Consider the following 14476-nt stretch of genomic DNA (forward strand, 5'->3'; position numbering starts at 1 on the left):
AACAATAAAATAAAATTTAAAAAAATAAAAAATAAAAAATAAAATAAATGCTCCATAATTTGAAAACAAATTTTTTTTACTAAAAGTCTAATTTTTAAGTTGTAAAATTATTATAACTATTTTTTATTGCAAGTAGGTATAATTCCAACATAATGTAAATACACCACCAACACCAGACTAGATCTCAGAAGACCCAAATTCTAGTCCACAAGATTCCTCCATCTAGATGTGTACCACCCTTCTCTGACCTTCAACTTCTAGGTCTAGAAAAGAGAGATTGGATTAGATGTTCCCAAATTTAGTTCCAAGTCTACAATTCTACCACTGTGTGAATTATTGAACCCGGGTATAATCTAGCACCTTTGTTGGAAGGAAGAGTTTCTGTTGATTCATTTACTCAAAAGATGTTCATTGGCATTTTTGAGTTATGAAAATAATACACACCTGGTAAAGTTTCAACCACATAAAAACATATAAAGTACACAATGAAACCACCCTTGCCTGCTCCCGCCCCGAGGTAGGTCACCAGTTCTCACCTTGTCTCCTTCAGCTACCTGACAGATAACTTCTCCGGTGGATGGATTGATGGTGGGGAATGTTTTCTTGCTGACAGCATCGTGCCACTCATTGTTTATGAAGATCTATGAGAAGGAAGAAAGTTCTCAGGACCGGCTCTCAACCCTACACTGACAACCAGCGATGTGGGAGAAAGAAAATCAGAACACATATGAATTAGCCTCAGAGTGATGTGGTGTGAAGTTTCAAGCCCCAGCCCTGGAGACAACCAGGTTGGAATGCCCCCTCTGCCAAGCGACCTCGGGTAAGTCATTTGCCTTTCGTTTCTTTGATCTGAGAAATGAAGAGAATGTGTCTACCATATCAGTTTTCCATACTGTTGTGCAACATGTCAAAATTTGGTGGCTTAAATGATCCATCATCCTCTCACAATCGTGTCCACTAATGAGGCTCAGCTGCACAGGGCTTGGCTGGGATGGCTCATGGGATTGCAGAGCAAGGGTGCACGGGGCTGGATGTGCACGAGGGGTTCTGCATCACATATATGTCTGCTTGGGTCTCCTGATTATATGGCAGACTCAGGCTCGTCAGCCTTCTCCAATGACAGCTGGCTTCCCCAGACAGTGTGCTGAGAGACCCACGCAGAAGCTGAAAGGCTTCCTAAGATCCAGCTTCTGAAGTCACACAGCCTCATTTCTGCCACCAAGCTTCACTGGTCGATGTGAGTCACAGGCCCAGTCCAGATCTCGGGGAGGGGAGAGAGCCTCCACTACTCCTTGGGAGGAGCAGCAAAGAATTTGCAACCATCTCTCCTCTAGCACACTACTGCACAGTGTTGTTGTGAGAACGGGGTCAGATTATTCTTTGACCATTCAGTAAACATGTAGTGAACACCTGTGATGGGCCAGGCACTGTTCTAAGGCTGAGGACACAGTGGCAACCCAACCCAATAAAGACCTTTCTCACTCATGGAGCTGGTGTTCTGGTGTAGAGAAGCAGGTAGAGAAGCAATACACAAGGCAACCTCAGATTGCAGTGGTAGGTACAAAGGAGGAAAATAGGACCCACAAAGAGTACTAAAGTGGGGGAAGACAGAGAACTTTAGATGGGATGGTCAGGAGGGTCTCTCTGATAAGCAGATATTTCACTCGAGCCCTGACTGATGAAAAGGAGCCAGCCACAGGAAGAGTAGGAGGATAAGCACTCCAGGCAGCAGGAAGAGCAAGTGCAAACGCCCTGGGGTAGGAATAAGCCTGGTGCATTTGAGAAAAAACAAAAGTGACCAGAGTTAACTGGCAAACCAAGAAGGAAGTGCTAGGACATGGAATCAGAGAGCAGGGTAGGTCCCGTGAAGAAGCCCTCAGTTCAGCGCCTGGCAGCAATCATTGCTAATGCTGTTGTGAGGATTAACTGCAACCACGTCTGGAAAGAGACTGTTCACTGGTTTAATGAGGCCAGTGTCAGGGGAGGATGGAACCCTCTTCATTCACTCAGAGAAAAGGTCCTTATCTAAAGCTGCTTCATCAAGTGCCAAAATTCACTCTCTGCTTCTAAGAGCCAGGCAATGGCCTCAAGGGAGACCAGGGAAAACTCTCCCAGCAAGCTGTTCCCCTTCCGGATGGGGAAGCTGGTCTGAGGGTCGGGGACACTTGGTCACTTCGCCAGGGCTGAGCAAAGGTCACAGTCAGGGTGAACGTCAGTTCAAGGCCACTCTGCCTTCCTTCCTCAAGGGCTCTCCTTGGCCCCAGCATCCCAACATGGCCTGGCTCTGGCTCAGGACCCTGGGGGGTCATCTCCAGTTACTCTGGGCCAGAGTCTAGGACCACAAACAAGACCAAGCCACCAAGCAAAGTCGGGAGTTTGGCCAGGGCCAAAGATGAATCCAGGGCTCCTGTGATCCTAGTTGTGTCACATGGGGCACGGCACTTCACCTCACTCTGTAGTGAGAACCACCGCAGTACCCAGACGGCGCGTGAGGGCTCCAGGTGTATGCTCCGGGCTTCGGGGGAAGTAAGTGTGCCATGCTGTGGCGGTGCCCGTGGGACCAGGTGGCACAGGAAGGAGCTGGTTAGGAAAGGGTCTACCAGGGCTCACTTTCCCAGCCTCAAATCTGGTATAAGCATTTCCCACACGTGCCCTTTTAGGACGGATTTCACTATTCCTGTTGGCACTGCTGCAGCAAACAGCCTAGGATGCGCATCTCTGCGAACTTGGGACAGATGACCGTATAAATATCAGAAAACTGCTGAGTTAGAGGGTAACGTGATCCTTGGGCTGCCTCCAGAAACTTGGGTGGTGTGGTGGGTGCCTAGAAGCTGCGGACCCCAGGGAGGAGGCCTAACCAAGGCGAGGACAGAGTGACATTCCAGTGCCACCCCCACACCAAGACACTGGACAGTCATCATCTGTGCAAGGTCTCCAAAAACAGGTTCAGTGGTGTTCAGTAGCTCCAATTTGGCAGACAGGATGCACTCTAGAAAGATTTTGATTCAAGCTTTGATGCATGATAGAATTGGGGATTTGTGGGGCCCTGGGTAGCTCAGTCATTAAGCCTCTGCCTTAGGCTCAGTCATGATCCCAGGTCCTTGGGATCGAGCCCCACCTTCCCATCTTTGGACTCTCTGCTCAGCGGAGAGTCTGCTTCACCCTCACTCTCTGCTCCTCCCCCCTGCTCGTGTTCTGTCTCTCTCATGCTCTCTCCCTCTCAAATAAATAAATAAAATCTTTGGAAAAAAAGGGGGGGGGGCGCCTGGGTGGCTCAGTGGTTAAGCGTCTGCCTTCGGCTCAGGTCATGATCTCAGGGTCCTGGGATGGAGTCCCTCATCAGGCTCCCTAAACCTCAGGGTTAGTTTAGTAATAAGGCCAAAGGCAGCCACCTCCCCCAGGCTTGCTGGAGACATTCTGGCACCTGACCAGAGCCCTTGCCTCCTCTCCTCAGCACCCAGGGCCTTTCACTCTGCACTCCTGGATTTTTCACCACATTCACCATGGGAAGTTGGGTTCTACTGTGGACTGTTGGCCTGGCAGTCATGCTTTCAATTTGTTTATGTTCTCTGGGCTTATCATTTGGCAACCTCTACCTTGCTGCAGTCACTTCCCTTGGATAATTTTAGCCCTCCCTGCATGTCTTCACATTCTTATTCATGTTAACTCCCAAATTCTTTGAAAAAGCCCCTTCTGAGTGGAAATACTGTGTTCCCATTCCTTGCTACTGGAACACAAAATTATAAACATGGTTTCATAAATGGCAACGATTCATGCCTTCAATAAATATTTACTGAGCAGCAATCATATTTCTGATCTCCGTGCTAGGGCTGGGAATACACATGTGAACAGAAACACAGCTCCTCTGGGGCGCCTGGGTGGCTCAGTCGGTTAAGTGTCTGCCTTCGGCTCAGGTCATGATCCCGGGGTCCTGGGATCGAGCCCCGCATCGGGCTCCCTGCTCAGCGGGGAGTCTGCTTCTCCCTCTCCCTCTGCTGCTCCCCCTACCCGTGCTCTTTCTCTCTCTCTCAGATAAATAAAATCTTTAAAAAAAAAAAAAAGAAAGAAAGAAACACAGCTCCTCCCTTCTGATTTCAAATGTTTAAGTTCAGTAGTCCCCTAAATATTTACATCCTTCAGGCGCCCGGGTGGTTCAGTCGGTTGAGCATCCGACTCTTCGGCTCAGGTCATGATCTCAGGGTTGTGAGATGGAGCCCCACGTTGGGTTCCACACTCAGTGGGGAGTCTGTTTGGAGATTCTCTCTGCCCCTCCCCACCTCTCTCTCTCTCAAGTAAATAATCTTTTTTAAAAAGATTTTTATTTATTTTTTTTTTAAAGATTTTATTTATTTATTTGAGAGAGAGAGAATGAGAGAGAACACATGAGGGGATAGGGTCAGAGGGCAAAGCAGACTCCCCGCCGAGCAGGGAGCCCGATGCGGGACTCGATCCAGGGACTCCAGGATCATGACCTGAGCCGAAGGCAGTCGCTTAACCAACTGAGCCACCCAGGCGCCCCTTATTTATTAATTTGTCAGAGAGAGAACAGGCACACAAACAGGGGGAGCGGCAGGCAGGGGGAGAGGGAGAAGCAGGCTCCCCACTGAGCAGGGAGACCGATGTGGGACTCCATCCCAGGACCCCAGGATCATGACCTGAGCTGAAGGCAGATGCTTAACTGACTGAGCCACCCGACGGTCCCAATAAATACATCTTAAAAAAATAAAAAAAACTGACATCCTCTTTTGACCATAGGGCCTGGTCATGAGGTAGCACAGAATGTGGCTAAGGGCACACATGTCAGAGTTGAACCCTGGTTTCATACTTGCTACTTAATGTGACCTCCCTGAGCCTCAGTTCCCCTCATCTGTAACAGCTACAATACCTGCTTCATACAGTTGTTGGGAGGGATAAAAGGGAAAATGTAGTTATACATCCTCAGCACAGGGCCTGCCAGTTCCTAAGTGATCAGTAATCACAATTATTCGATCAGGGGACCTGTACGCATGTCCACAGCACACACATCTGTCCTTTCCACCTGATCTCAACACCACAAACCTTCTTAGAGCCCAGTCACCTGTAACTCTGTGTGTTTCCAGAGATACAGAGATTCTGGGGAGGCAGGAGGTAATGAAAGGCATTTGTGTTCATTTATAATATAATATATTGTTAGAAGTAGAGGTACCAAGGGGAGTCTGGTGAAATCCTCTGATTCTCTGGGTTACCTGAATCTATTATTTCTACAGAGGATCCTAAAACTCTTTCACAAGCAATAAAACCAGTATGGTCAGTATGGGGATATTTCACGTGACTCATTCAGCCCAAAGCCACTTCAAACCACTGCTTAATCCAACATAAGTTTTGGCTCATTATGTAAGAATCTCCCAAGGAAAATCAAATTTCTCTTCTGTATATACTACCTGTTAGCAGTGATTATCTGCAGGTGTGGGATATCAGAGGCCTGTCACTTTCTTTTTTCTTTTTAAATTTGCTTACAGGTTACTTAGCTTTAATGAAATAAAACATTTAAATAAAGTTCCCTTTAATTACTACCTGCAAACAGATTCTCTATGCAGCACCCCCCTCCCCAAGGCACTCAGCACCCTCACACCAATGCGCATATTCCTTCCAGTACACTTGTATACATTTTATTTAGAGATAGGTCTACTCACATTCAGTGTAAGAGTTTGTTTGCGTAGTTTAATTAGTTTCATATCTGCAGAATGCCAGACCCTTTCCTACCTTGACACATTGTTTTTGAGACCCATTATTCATATAGCTCCAGCTAATGCCTGTAACTACTGCATGCACTGAATTATTCCTTCCTATAACCTCAGTACACGTTGTTCTTCAATTTCCCCATGGATGGCAAGGTGGCTTCCTAGGTTTTTGCTAATGTAAACTACGGGGCAATGAACATCTGTGCATGCCGATATATATTTCCAGTGCGTTCTACCTCACAGACTTCTGTAATGCTTGACTTTTGGTACTGAGGACGTATTAATATTGTAACCAGAAAATTCTATACAGGGAGATCCTTTCTTAATTTCCTTTTTGTCAGTTCTCTCTTTAGTTCCTGAGTGCTGTGGTCAAGAAGCTAAGAATAGAGACACACATTGAATTCACCACCCCAAACTCCCATTCAACTTTACCAGAACCTAGCTCACCCCTTCAGGAAACAAATTACAACTACAACAGCACCCACATAATGGAGTTACATCACCATTATCTCGTAAGCTCAACAGCATCACTGTTATCCCAGCTTTTACTTAAGGCTGTGTGAACATGGACACCCCCCACAGCCATGAGCCAGACACTTTCTAAGGGCGGTATAAGGATGAACTCACTCCAGCCTCACAGCAACCCTAGGATGTAGATGGGATTTTTACCCCATTTTACAGATGTGGTAGCTGAGGTACAGAGTTAAATAATTATACCACCCTCCGTATCCCCCTCTTCCCTGCCTTGTTCTTCTCCATAGTGCTGATTGCCTTGGCCATACTATGCATTTCACTTATTTGTCTGTCTCTACTATCCAGGCCACAAACTTCCCACAGGCAGGGATTCCTGTCTGTTTTGTTCATTGGAACTGGGAGTACTCAGGAAATGTCTGTTGAATGAATGAACCTGCCCAAGTCAACGCCAATGAGCGGCAGGCAGTCTGAGTCCAGAGTGCAACGTGGTCTCTAACAATATTCTGGTGTTCATTATTATTATCAACCAACGTGGGAGTCAGGAAGATGGCACAGTGGGAGGATCCTGAGCTCACCTTGTCCCACAGACATACCAAGATAACAGCTACATCTGTGCAATGAACTCTGAAAACGACCTGAAGACTGGTAGAACAGACCTTCCACAGTTCATCATGGACAGGAGGCCACACTGAAAAGGGTAGGAAGGTCAAAGACACAGTTGGGAACCAAACCCCTGGCAAGACTAACCACAAAGGGGAGGGACACCACAAGTGTGGAGAAGCAAATGCAAGAGATCAGACCCTACACTAGGCACACCAGGCACTGGGGACTCACATTGGGAAGACAAGTCCCCATAATACCTGGCTTTGAAAACCAGTAGGGCTTAACTTCAGGAGCTTTTAAAATAAGCAGGGCTTGGGGCGCCTGGGTGGCTCAGTCGTTAAGCATTTGCCCTCGGCTCGGGTCATGATGCCGGGGTCCTGGGATCGAGGCCCGCATCACGCTCCCTGCTCAGCGGGAAGCCTGCTTCTCTCTCTCCCACTGCCCCTGCTTCTTGTGTTTCCTCTCTCTCTGTCAAATGAATAAATAAAATCTTGGGGCGCCTGGGTGGCTCAGATGGTTAAGCATCTGCCTTCGGCTCAGGTCATGATCCCAGGGTCCTGGATCGAGTCCCGCATCGGGCTCCCTGCTAGGTGGGGAGCCTGCTTCTCCCTCTGCCTCTGCCTCTCTCTCTCTCTCTCTGACTCTCATGAATAAATAAATAAAACATTTAAAAATAAATAAATAAATAAATAAAATCTTTAAAAAATAAAATAAAATAAAATCTGCAAAGCTTAACTCGGGGTATTTATTATCAACCAACATGAATTGGTGATGCTGCAGATGAAAGTATTAGTCACATTCATCCAGAGAGGTTACTTTGCTGAAGCCACAGTCCCTTGGGTTTTCCTTTGGGTTGTCTTTCTAGATCTTAATTACTCTCCAAGTCAGGAAAGAAAAACAGAATGAAAAATGAAAATCAGTTTGTTGACAGAGATGTGGCCCTGAAATCGCCAAGGATAAGAAATGTTGATCTTCAAGAAGCTTGGCCATCATCAGCTCCCCCTACAGGTCCCTGCTTTTGAGTGGGGGGAGAAGAACATGTCCTGAAATCTAACTAACCCATCCAATAAGTTTACTCCACCCTGCGGCCTCACCCAAGACAAGTAGAGGCAAGAGGACCCCAGGAAGGTGGACCAAACCAGCCCCCTCAACCTCTTTTGGATTGAGAGAAGGAGGTAGGAAGGAGAAGACCTGTTGTCTGCACCCCTCCCACCCATCCAGGTGAGACCCAACAAGTCTGAAGTGTGACGTTCCCCAAAAGCCCACACACACCGGCAAATGCCCTTGGCAAGAAAACCTAGCCTGCAGAAGCAACTTCAAAGCCTATTGGAAGAGCTCCTTTTTGGGAAGCTCAACTCCAGAATGTTCATTGAACTTCAAGGACCCAGTAACACCCCAGGAAATGTCCAGGAATATGATCTAGTTTGTTCCTAGAGCCCTTGGCTCCTAGAGACTCAAAATATTCAGATTAGGCTTTGGCATGCTTGCCAGCAGGGTTAACAACAAAGCAACACTGAAAACAGCCCAAGGAACTTTAAGAAGTGTCAGTTCCAACATGGTGCGATGCATTGCAACCTTGGGAAGAATAAAAAAGATATGAATGTACTGACTGAGAAAGGTAACTCACATACATTGTTCAATGAGACAGTGTTTCAAACAGTAAGTGCTAGTATCGCATTTATGCAAAAAAAAAAAATCTGGTGCATGCTTGCGTGCGCGTGCACGCACGCGCGTGCACACACACACACACACACACACACAGACACACAGAAAATGCAAGATTACGGACCTCCCTGTTAACAGTGCTCTTGGAGGTAGTGCAATGGGGGATGGGGGGCAGTTTTACAGTACTCTGTATTTTTACAGTGAGCAACTGTTACTTTTATGATCTCAAAAAATGTGATAAAGGAAAGAAGCTGCAGGGACACTGCACTCCTCTCCAACTCACATCCCCAGACTAAGTCTGGAGAGCAGGACTCACGCTATCTACAAGACACTTAACGTTTGGCTGCCATTTCCTCACTTCCATGTGACCACAAAGGAGAAAGATCTTAATTACATCTTGTGTCCACAAAGGCTTGGGGTGCTGACACCTTTCCCTTAAGGATATTTCCGTGTGATTTTTCTGATGTTCAAGTCTTCCAAGCATGAACTCATTAAGCAGCCTACCAAAAGAACAACAACTGCTGCATTTGGGGCTTGTGTTACCCAAAGGAAATTTTATCTTTTGTTTTTATTCCCTCGCAAATGACCATTTGTAACTCCTTACAATCACACAGATGTGCCTTTACCCACCACCTGTGTGCACCTTTGCAGCCCAGCTCTGGGCCAGACAAGCAGGTCCACTGTTGAAAGTAGTCGGCCAGGGATCAGCTCTATGGCATCCTAAATCAACAGTGACCCCTCTATTCCAACCCCGAGTTGCATCAATAGTAGCACAGAATGTTCTGATTAGAGGCTTTCTTTTGGGAGTCTAGATGTGAATCCCAACTTTGCTACTGGCTTCAATCTTTGGGCAACTCACGAAACCTCTCTGTAACTCAGGCTGTTCATCTATAATGATGGAGATGATCACAGTGCCCACCTCACTGGGCTGTTTTAAGGATGAAACAACAAAACAGAATGGTGCCAGGTGCACAGAGAATAGCTGTTATTGCTGTAAGTGCTCACCAAATGTACCAGGCCCCGTGCTGACTCACCCACTTCCCACTTTACAGAAGAAGAAATGGGAAGCTCACAGAAGGGCAATTTGTTGCACATACAAAACGAACTCTTTTCACAACGATTTCCTTCTCTGTGAATTCCAGCGCCTTACCCAAACTCAAAGATCAAAAGAGAGACTATTCCAAAGTCCTGCTTGAGCAAGAAATTGGCCTCTGGGAATCGGTGTGATCCTGGAAAGCCCCTCCTTGGTTTGCTGGAAGAAAACCTGGTCCTTGGAGGGCGCGGACACCATTTGCGGATGGCGCCCCGGAGGCGGAAGGTCCCGCACCCTTTCCCCATTCCCAGCAGTGGACGTGGGCGCTCCCGGCCGAGGGGCCTTGGCCTTTTCCTTAGCGAATGGGTGAACTTCAGCCGAGAAGGCCCCCTCCTTTTCTTGTTTTTCCTTTTGGACTTCCTTGGACGTGGGCAAGAATGAAGGGATAAGAAATGACTAAGGAAAAGACAGAAAAGGTCCCGCTAAGCCGGACTCTGTTGGAAATCTCGTCTGGGTGGGTGATAGTGAAAGCCCTCTGCAGACACTGCGGTGACTAAGAGGCCGAGGGGCGGAGAATGGAACCCCGAGAGCTGGCGCAGGAAAACGGACGGCGGCCGGACGAGAACAAATAAGCGGCCCAAGTCACAGCCGGAGAATGGAACAGGGGTTGTCAGCGGCGGTGAAGGGGCCAAAATGCTCGCGGGAAGGAAGGTAAGGTGTGCGTAAAGCCCGAATGCAGCAAACCTCTCGAGCCCCAGGTGGGTAAACTGGGGCCCAAAGAGACCCAAGGCCTTCCCACCCGGCGGGCTCCTTTTCCCCGAGAGAACAAAGCCCCGGGGCCGGCGGCCTCACCTGGTTGTAGGAGACTTCAGGCTGCTGGTTGGGGGCCGGCACCGCCGGGGTGGCGGCGGCCGACAGGAGACGGCGGCCCAGGCGGGGCCCGAGGCCAGCGGCGGCGAGCGCAGCGGCGCGCAACATGCTGCGGAGGGCGCGGGCGTGCAGGACCGTGTGTGCCCGGCCGCCGGCTGGCGCTGCTGTGGGGGTCACGGCGACCGCGACCTCTCCCCGCCCCTGGCGCGGCCGCCAATGGGCTGGCGCGGGGCGGGGCGCAGGGGGCGTGCCCGCCACCTCCCCCGGGGTCTCGGGCGGAGCTGCCCGGCCGGCGGCGCCCACTGCGGCCCCCGGCCCTGGGCTGCTCCCACTCGGTTCCCCTTTGTGCCCCGCTACCGCCCCCTGCGTGGCGCACCGGGTATACGCAATAACCCGACCTCGCGAATTCTGTGTGTGTGCCTGAACCCTAATGTGGACAGGCCTGACCCGGAGCAACCCTGGCCCTGACTTACGCGGGCTTACACTCTAGTGAGGGAGGCCGACCTTAAACTAAACACGAGGTAATTTCGGAGAGTGGTAAGGAATGTGAAGATACCGAATAGGGTGAAGACACAGTTGGAGCAGAGAGCACTGCTTTTAAATCCTTTGGTCGGAAAGTGACAGGTGAGACCTGAATTGTCTTCGGAAGATCTTACACAGAGTGGTGAGGAATTCACAGAAGGATGGCTTGCTTGATTTGCATCTTAAACTCACTGGTTTCTCATTCTATGGCTAATGGACTACAAGAGAGCAGGGGTGGGGGCAAGGATCTTGCAAACTGTTTAATTCCGGGAACATCCTGGAGCTGGGCACTGGGGAGACAGGGAGGAATCAGCAGGTTCGCCTAGGAAGAAGGATGGATACAAGGTCAGCTGTGTGCATTTCAACCAGGTAATATCAGCAAAAGTCTGAGGAGGAGGTGAAGAAACCTGGCAGGAAGATCTGGGCTGTGTTTTGACAGAAGAGGAGCAGAGGAAAGGGGCAGATCTAGGCAGCAAGTGTATGGGTTGTTACTACTGAGGCTCCAGCCATGGGAGCTAAGGCTGAAGAGGTTGACCAATGCCGGGTATTAAGTACCAGACAAAGGTGTTCTAAGGTCTGAAGGAGACGCACATGGTATGTGAGGTATGTGTGGGGTGTGTGTGTGTGTGTGTGTTTTGTTTTGCCTTAAAGAGCTAATGTGATAGCAAAAGGATAACAAAATAATTAACAGAGCTGCTATAGCAGATATGCCACCAAATTTCAGTGACTACATACAATAAAGTCCCTGCTCACGTTGTGTCTCACACAGATGTTCCCCTCCAGGCAGGAGCCCCCGGACCCAGGCTCTTTTCCGAGTATGACTCTGAGGTTAATACTTGATTCCCAAAGTCACGGTGGAGCTCAGTGTCATTTCAGACAACCAGAGGAGAAAAGAGCATTAAGGATGGCACAGGGGAAGTTTTTGTGTCTGAGCCTGTTTCATTGGGTCTTCAGTCACTTGGTCGTTCCTCTGTGTAAAGGAGTCTGGAAAATGAGATGTGTGCCCCGAAGAAGGGGCAGTAGGTTTGGAGATCGGGGGCAGAGATAAACTGAAAAGTGAACCTCCCTCTTTTCTAAATGCAGCACTCAGCCCCCACTTCCCCTTCCCCAAGACATCTTGCTTTGTTCACTTAATAATGTGTCTGGGAGATGGTTCTGCACCAGCACACAATAAAAGTGTCCCCATTCTCTTTAACTGTTACATAGAATTCCATTGGATTCATGTACCATTTTTATTTAATGAATTTCCTGTGGATGGGCTTTTAGGTTGTGTCCAACCTTTTGCCATTATAAACAGTGTCCAACCTTTTGCCATTATAAACAGTCTATATCCTTGACTTACTTGGGAAACTCATAGAAACAGCTGCTAAATCAAAGGATACTTACAACATTAATTATACGTTGGCTCTTGAACAATACGGGTTTGAACTGTGCAGGTCTACTTCCTTGCAAATTGTTTACAGGACTGTAAATATATTTTCTTTTCCTTATTTTCTTAACATTTTCATTTCTCCAGCCTACTTTATTGTACGAATGCAGTACATAATACATATATTACACAAAATGTGTGTTAATTGACTGTTTATGCATGCAATCAATAAGTCTTCTGGTTAACAATAGGCTATTAGTAGTTAAGTTTTTGGGGGTCAAAAGTTGCATGTGGATTTTCGACTGCATGGGGGTATTTTGTTATCCCCAGTGCCCCTAACCCCTGCATTGTTCAAGGGTTAACTGTAGATATTGCTGTATTATCCTCCATAGAGGTTTGATTAATTTACAGTGCCTTCCCCCCGCACTATCATATATGAGTTTCCTCACACCCCACCAATACAATTTATCAAGTTTTTTTAAGCTTTATTAATCAGATAGGTGAAAAATAGCATTTCACTATCACATTAATTTGCATTTCCCTTTTCAGGACTGAGCTTGAACATCTTTGCTTACATGAAGTCATGTCTTCTTCCTCTGCTACAAACTGTTGAGGTACCTTGCTCATTTTTCCATTGGTTTGTTGTTGGTTTCTTTAAAACTGATTTGATTTGTAGGTGCTTTATATATATATCAATGCAATTAACATTTGGTCATTTCATATATGGTGCAAATATTTTCTGCCAATCGTCCTTGATCTTTTTACTTAGTTGATGCCTGTTTTTGGTTTTGTTTTTGTCTTAAGGGTTTTTTTTGTTGGTGTTGTTTTGGGAGGGGGGTTGTCCAGTGTTTTATTTTCTCTAATTTATTTATTTATTTAAGTAATCTCCACACCCATCATGGGGCTGGAACCTATGACCACAAGATCAAGAGTTGCATGGTCTTCTGACTGAGCCAGCCAGGAGCCCCTGTTTAGTGTTTTCTTTTATGTCTCTGGCTTTTATGTCATGCCTAGAAAGCCTCTTCCACTTAGATTATTTTTTATTTTCTTTTTTATTTTTTTTAAGTTTTATTTATTTATTTGAGAGAATGAGAGAGAGAGCACAAGCAGGCGGAGGGGCAGAGGGAGAGGGGGAAGCAGACTCCCCGCCAAACAGGGAGCCCGACTCGGGGCTCGATCCCAGGACCCTGAGATCATGACCTGAGCCAAAGGCAGACGCCCTAATGACTGAGCCACCCAGGCACCCCTCAGATTATTTTTTAAATGTCTCTTATTTTTCTGTTATTTTTCAACTTTATGGAGATAAAATTGATATATAACATTGTGTAAGTTCACAGTTGGATCCCCTTACGTATTGCAAAATAATGGCCACCATTGCATTAGCTAACACCTCCATCATGTTATTTATATAATTACCATTTCTTCTTGTATGTGGTAAGAACATTTTAGATATACTCTCTTAGCAACTTTCAAGTATTTAAGTATAAAATGCAATACTGGTCATTGTAATCACCATGCTGTACCAGACCCCCAGAACTTATTCATCTTATAACTAGAAGGTTTTACCCTTTGACCAATATTTTGCCATTTCTTTCATCACCTAGCTCCAGGTAACCACCTTTCTGAGTTTGACTTTTTTAGATTCCAAATATAATAAGAGATCATACAGCATTTATCTTTCTGTCTGACTTACTTCACTTAGTGTAACGCCCTCAGTGTTCATCCATATTGTTGCAAAAGGCAGGGTTTCTTTCTTTCTCATGGCTGAATCATATTCCATTGTATTTATATACATTTTCTTTATCCATTCATCAATTGCTGGATACTTGGGTTCTTTCTGTATCTCAGCTATTGTGAATAATGCTACAGTGAACGTGAAAGTGCAGATATCTCTTCAAAATCCTGGTTTCATTTCCTTTGGATATATACTCAGAAGTAGGATTACTGAACCATATGGTAGTTCTTTCTTTCTTTTTTTTTAAGATTTATTTATTTATTTTAGAGAGAGTGTGTGCACAGGAGGGAGGGGCAGAGGGAGAGAGAGAGAGAGAATCCTAAGCAGACCCACTGAGCTCAGAGCCCCATGCAGGGCTACATCCCATGATCCTGAGATCATGACCTGAGCCGAAATCAAAAGTTGGACGCTTAACTGATTGAGCCACCCACGTGCCCCATGACAGTTCTATTTTTAATTTTTTGAGGAAACTTCATGTTGTGTTC

The 14476-nt window shown here is 46.8% G+C and overlaps 2 protein-coding genes across 5 annotated transcripts in view; one reads left to right on the top strand and one right to left on the bottom strand.

Annotated features, from left to right (window-relative positions):
* The window catches only part of ALDH2 (aldehyde dehydrogenase 2 family member), a 29157-nt gene extending 18625 nt beyond the window's left edge, over positions 1-10532 (bottom strand). The window contains exons 1-2 of the mRNA XM_081802218.1: positions 10348-10532; positions 537-641 (exon numbers count right to left, since the gene is read on the bottom strand). Of these exons, the coding sequence (XP_081658344.1) occupies positions 537-641; positions 10348-10473 (231 nt within the window). The 5' untranslated portion in view covers positions 10474-10532. The remainder of the gene's footprint in view (positions 1-536; positions 642-10347) is intronic.
* The window catches only part of BRAP (BRCA1 associated protein), a 101456-nt gene continuing 87616 nt past the window's right edge, over positions 637-14476 (top strand). Inside the window, exons 1-2 of one of the 4 annotated variants that reach the window (XM_081802213.1) lie at positions 637-820; positions 12806-12870. The gene's annotated coding sequence lies outside the window, so the exon portion shown is untranslated. Of the gene's footprint in view, positions 821-9914; positions 10207-12805; positions 12871-14476 lie in introns of those variants that run through there. The other 3 variants (XM_081802212.1, XM_081802215.1, XM_081802214.1) reach the window with 3 other exon arrangements.

The sequence above is a fragment of the Leptonychotes weddellii genome, chromosome 13 (assembly GCF_054177405.1).
Source record: "Leptonychotes weddellii isolate Sample4059 chromosome 13, ASM5417740v2, whole genome shotgun sequence".
NCBI lineage: Eukaryota > Metazoa > Chordata > Mammalia > Carnivora > Phocidae > Leptonychotes > Leptonychotes weddellii.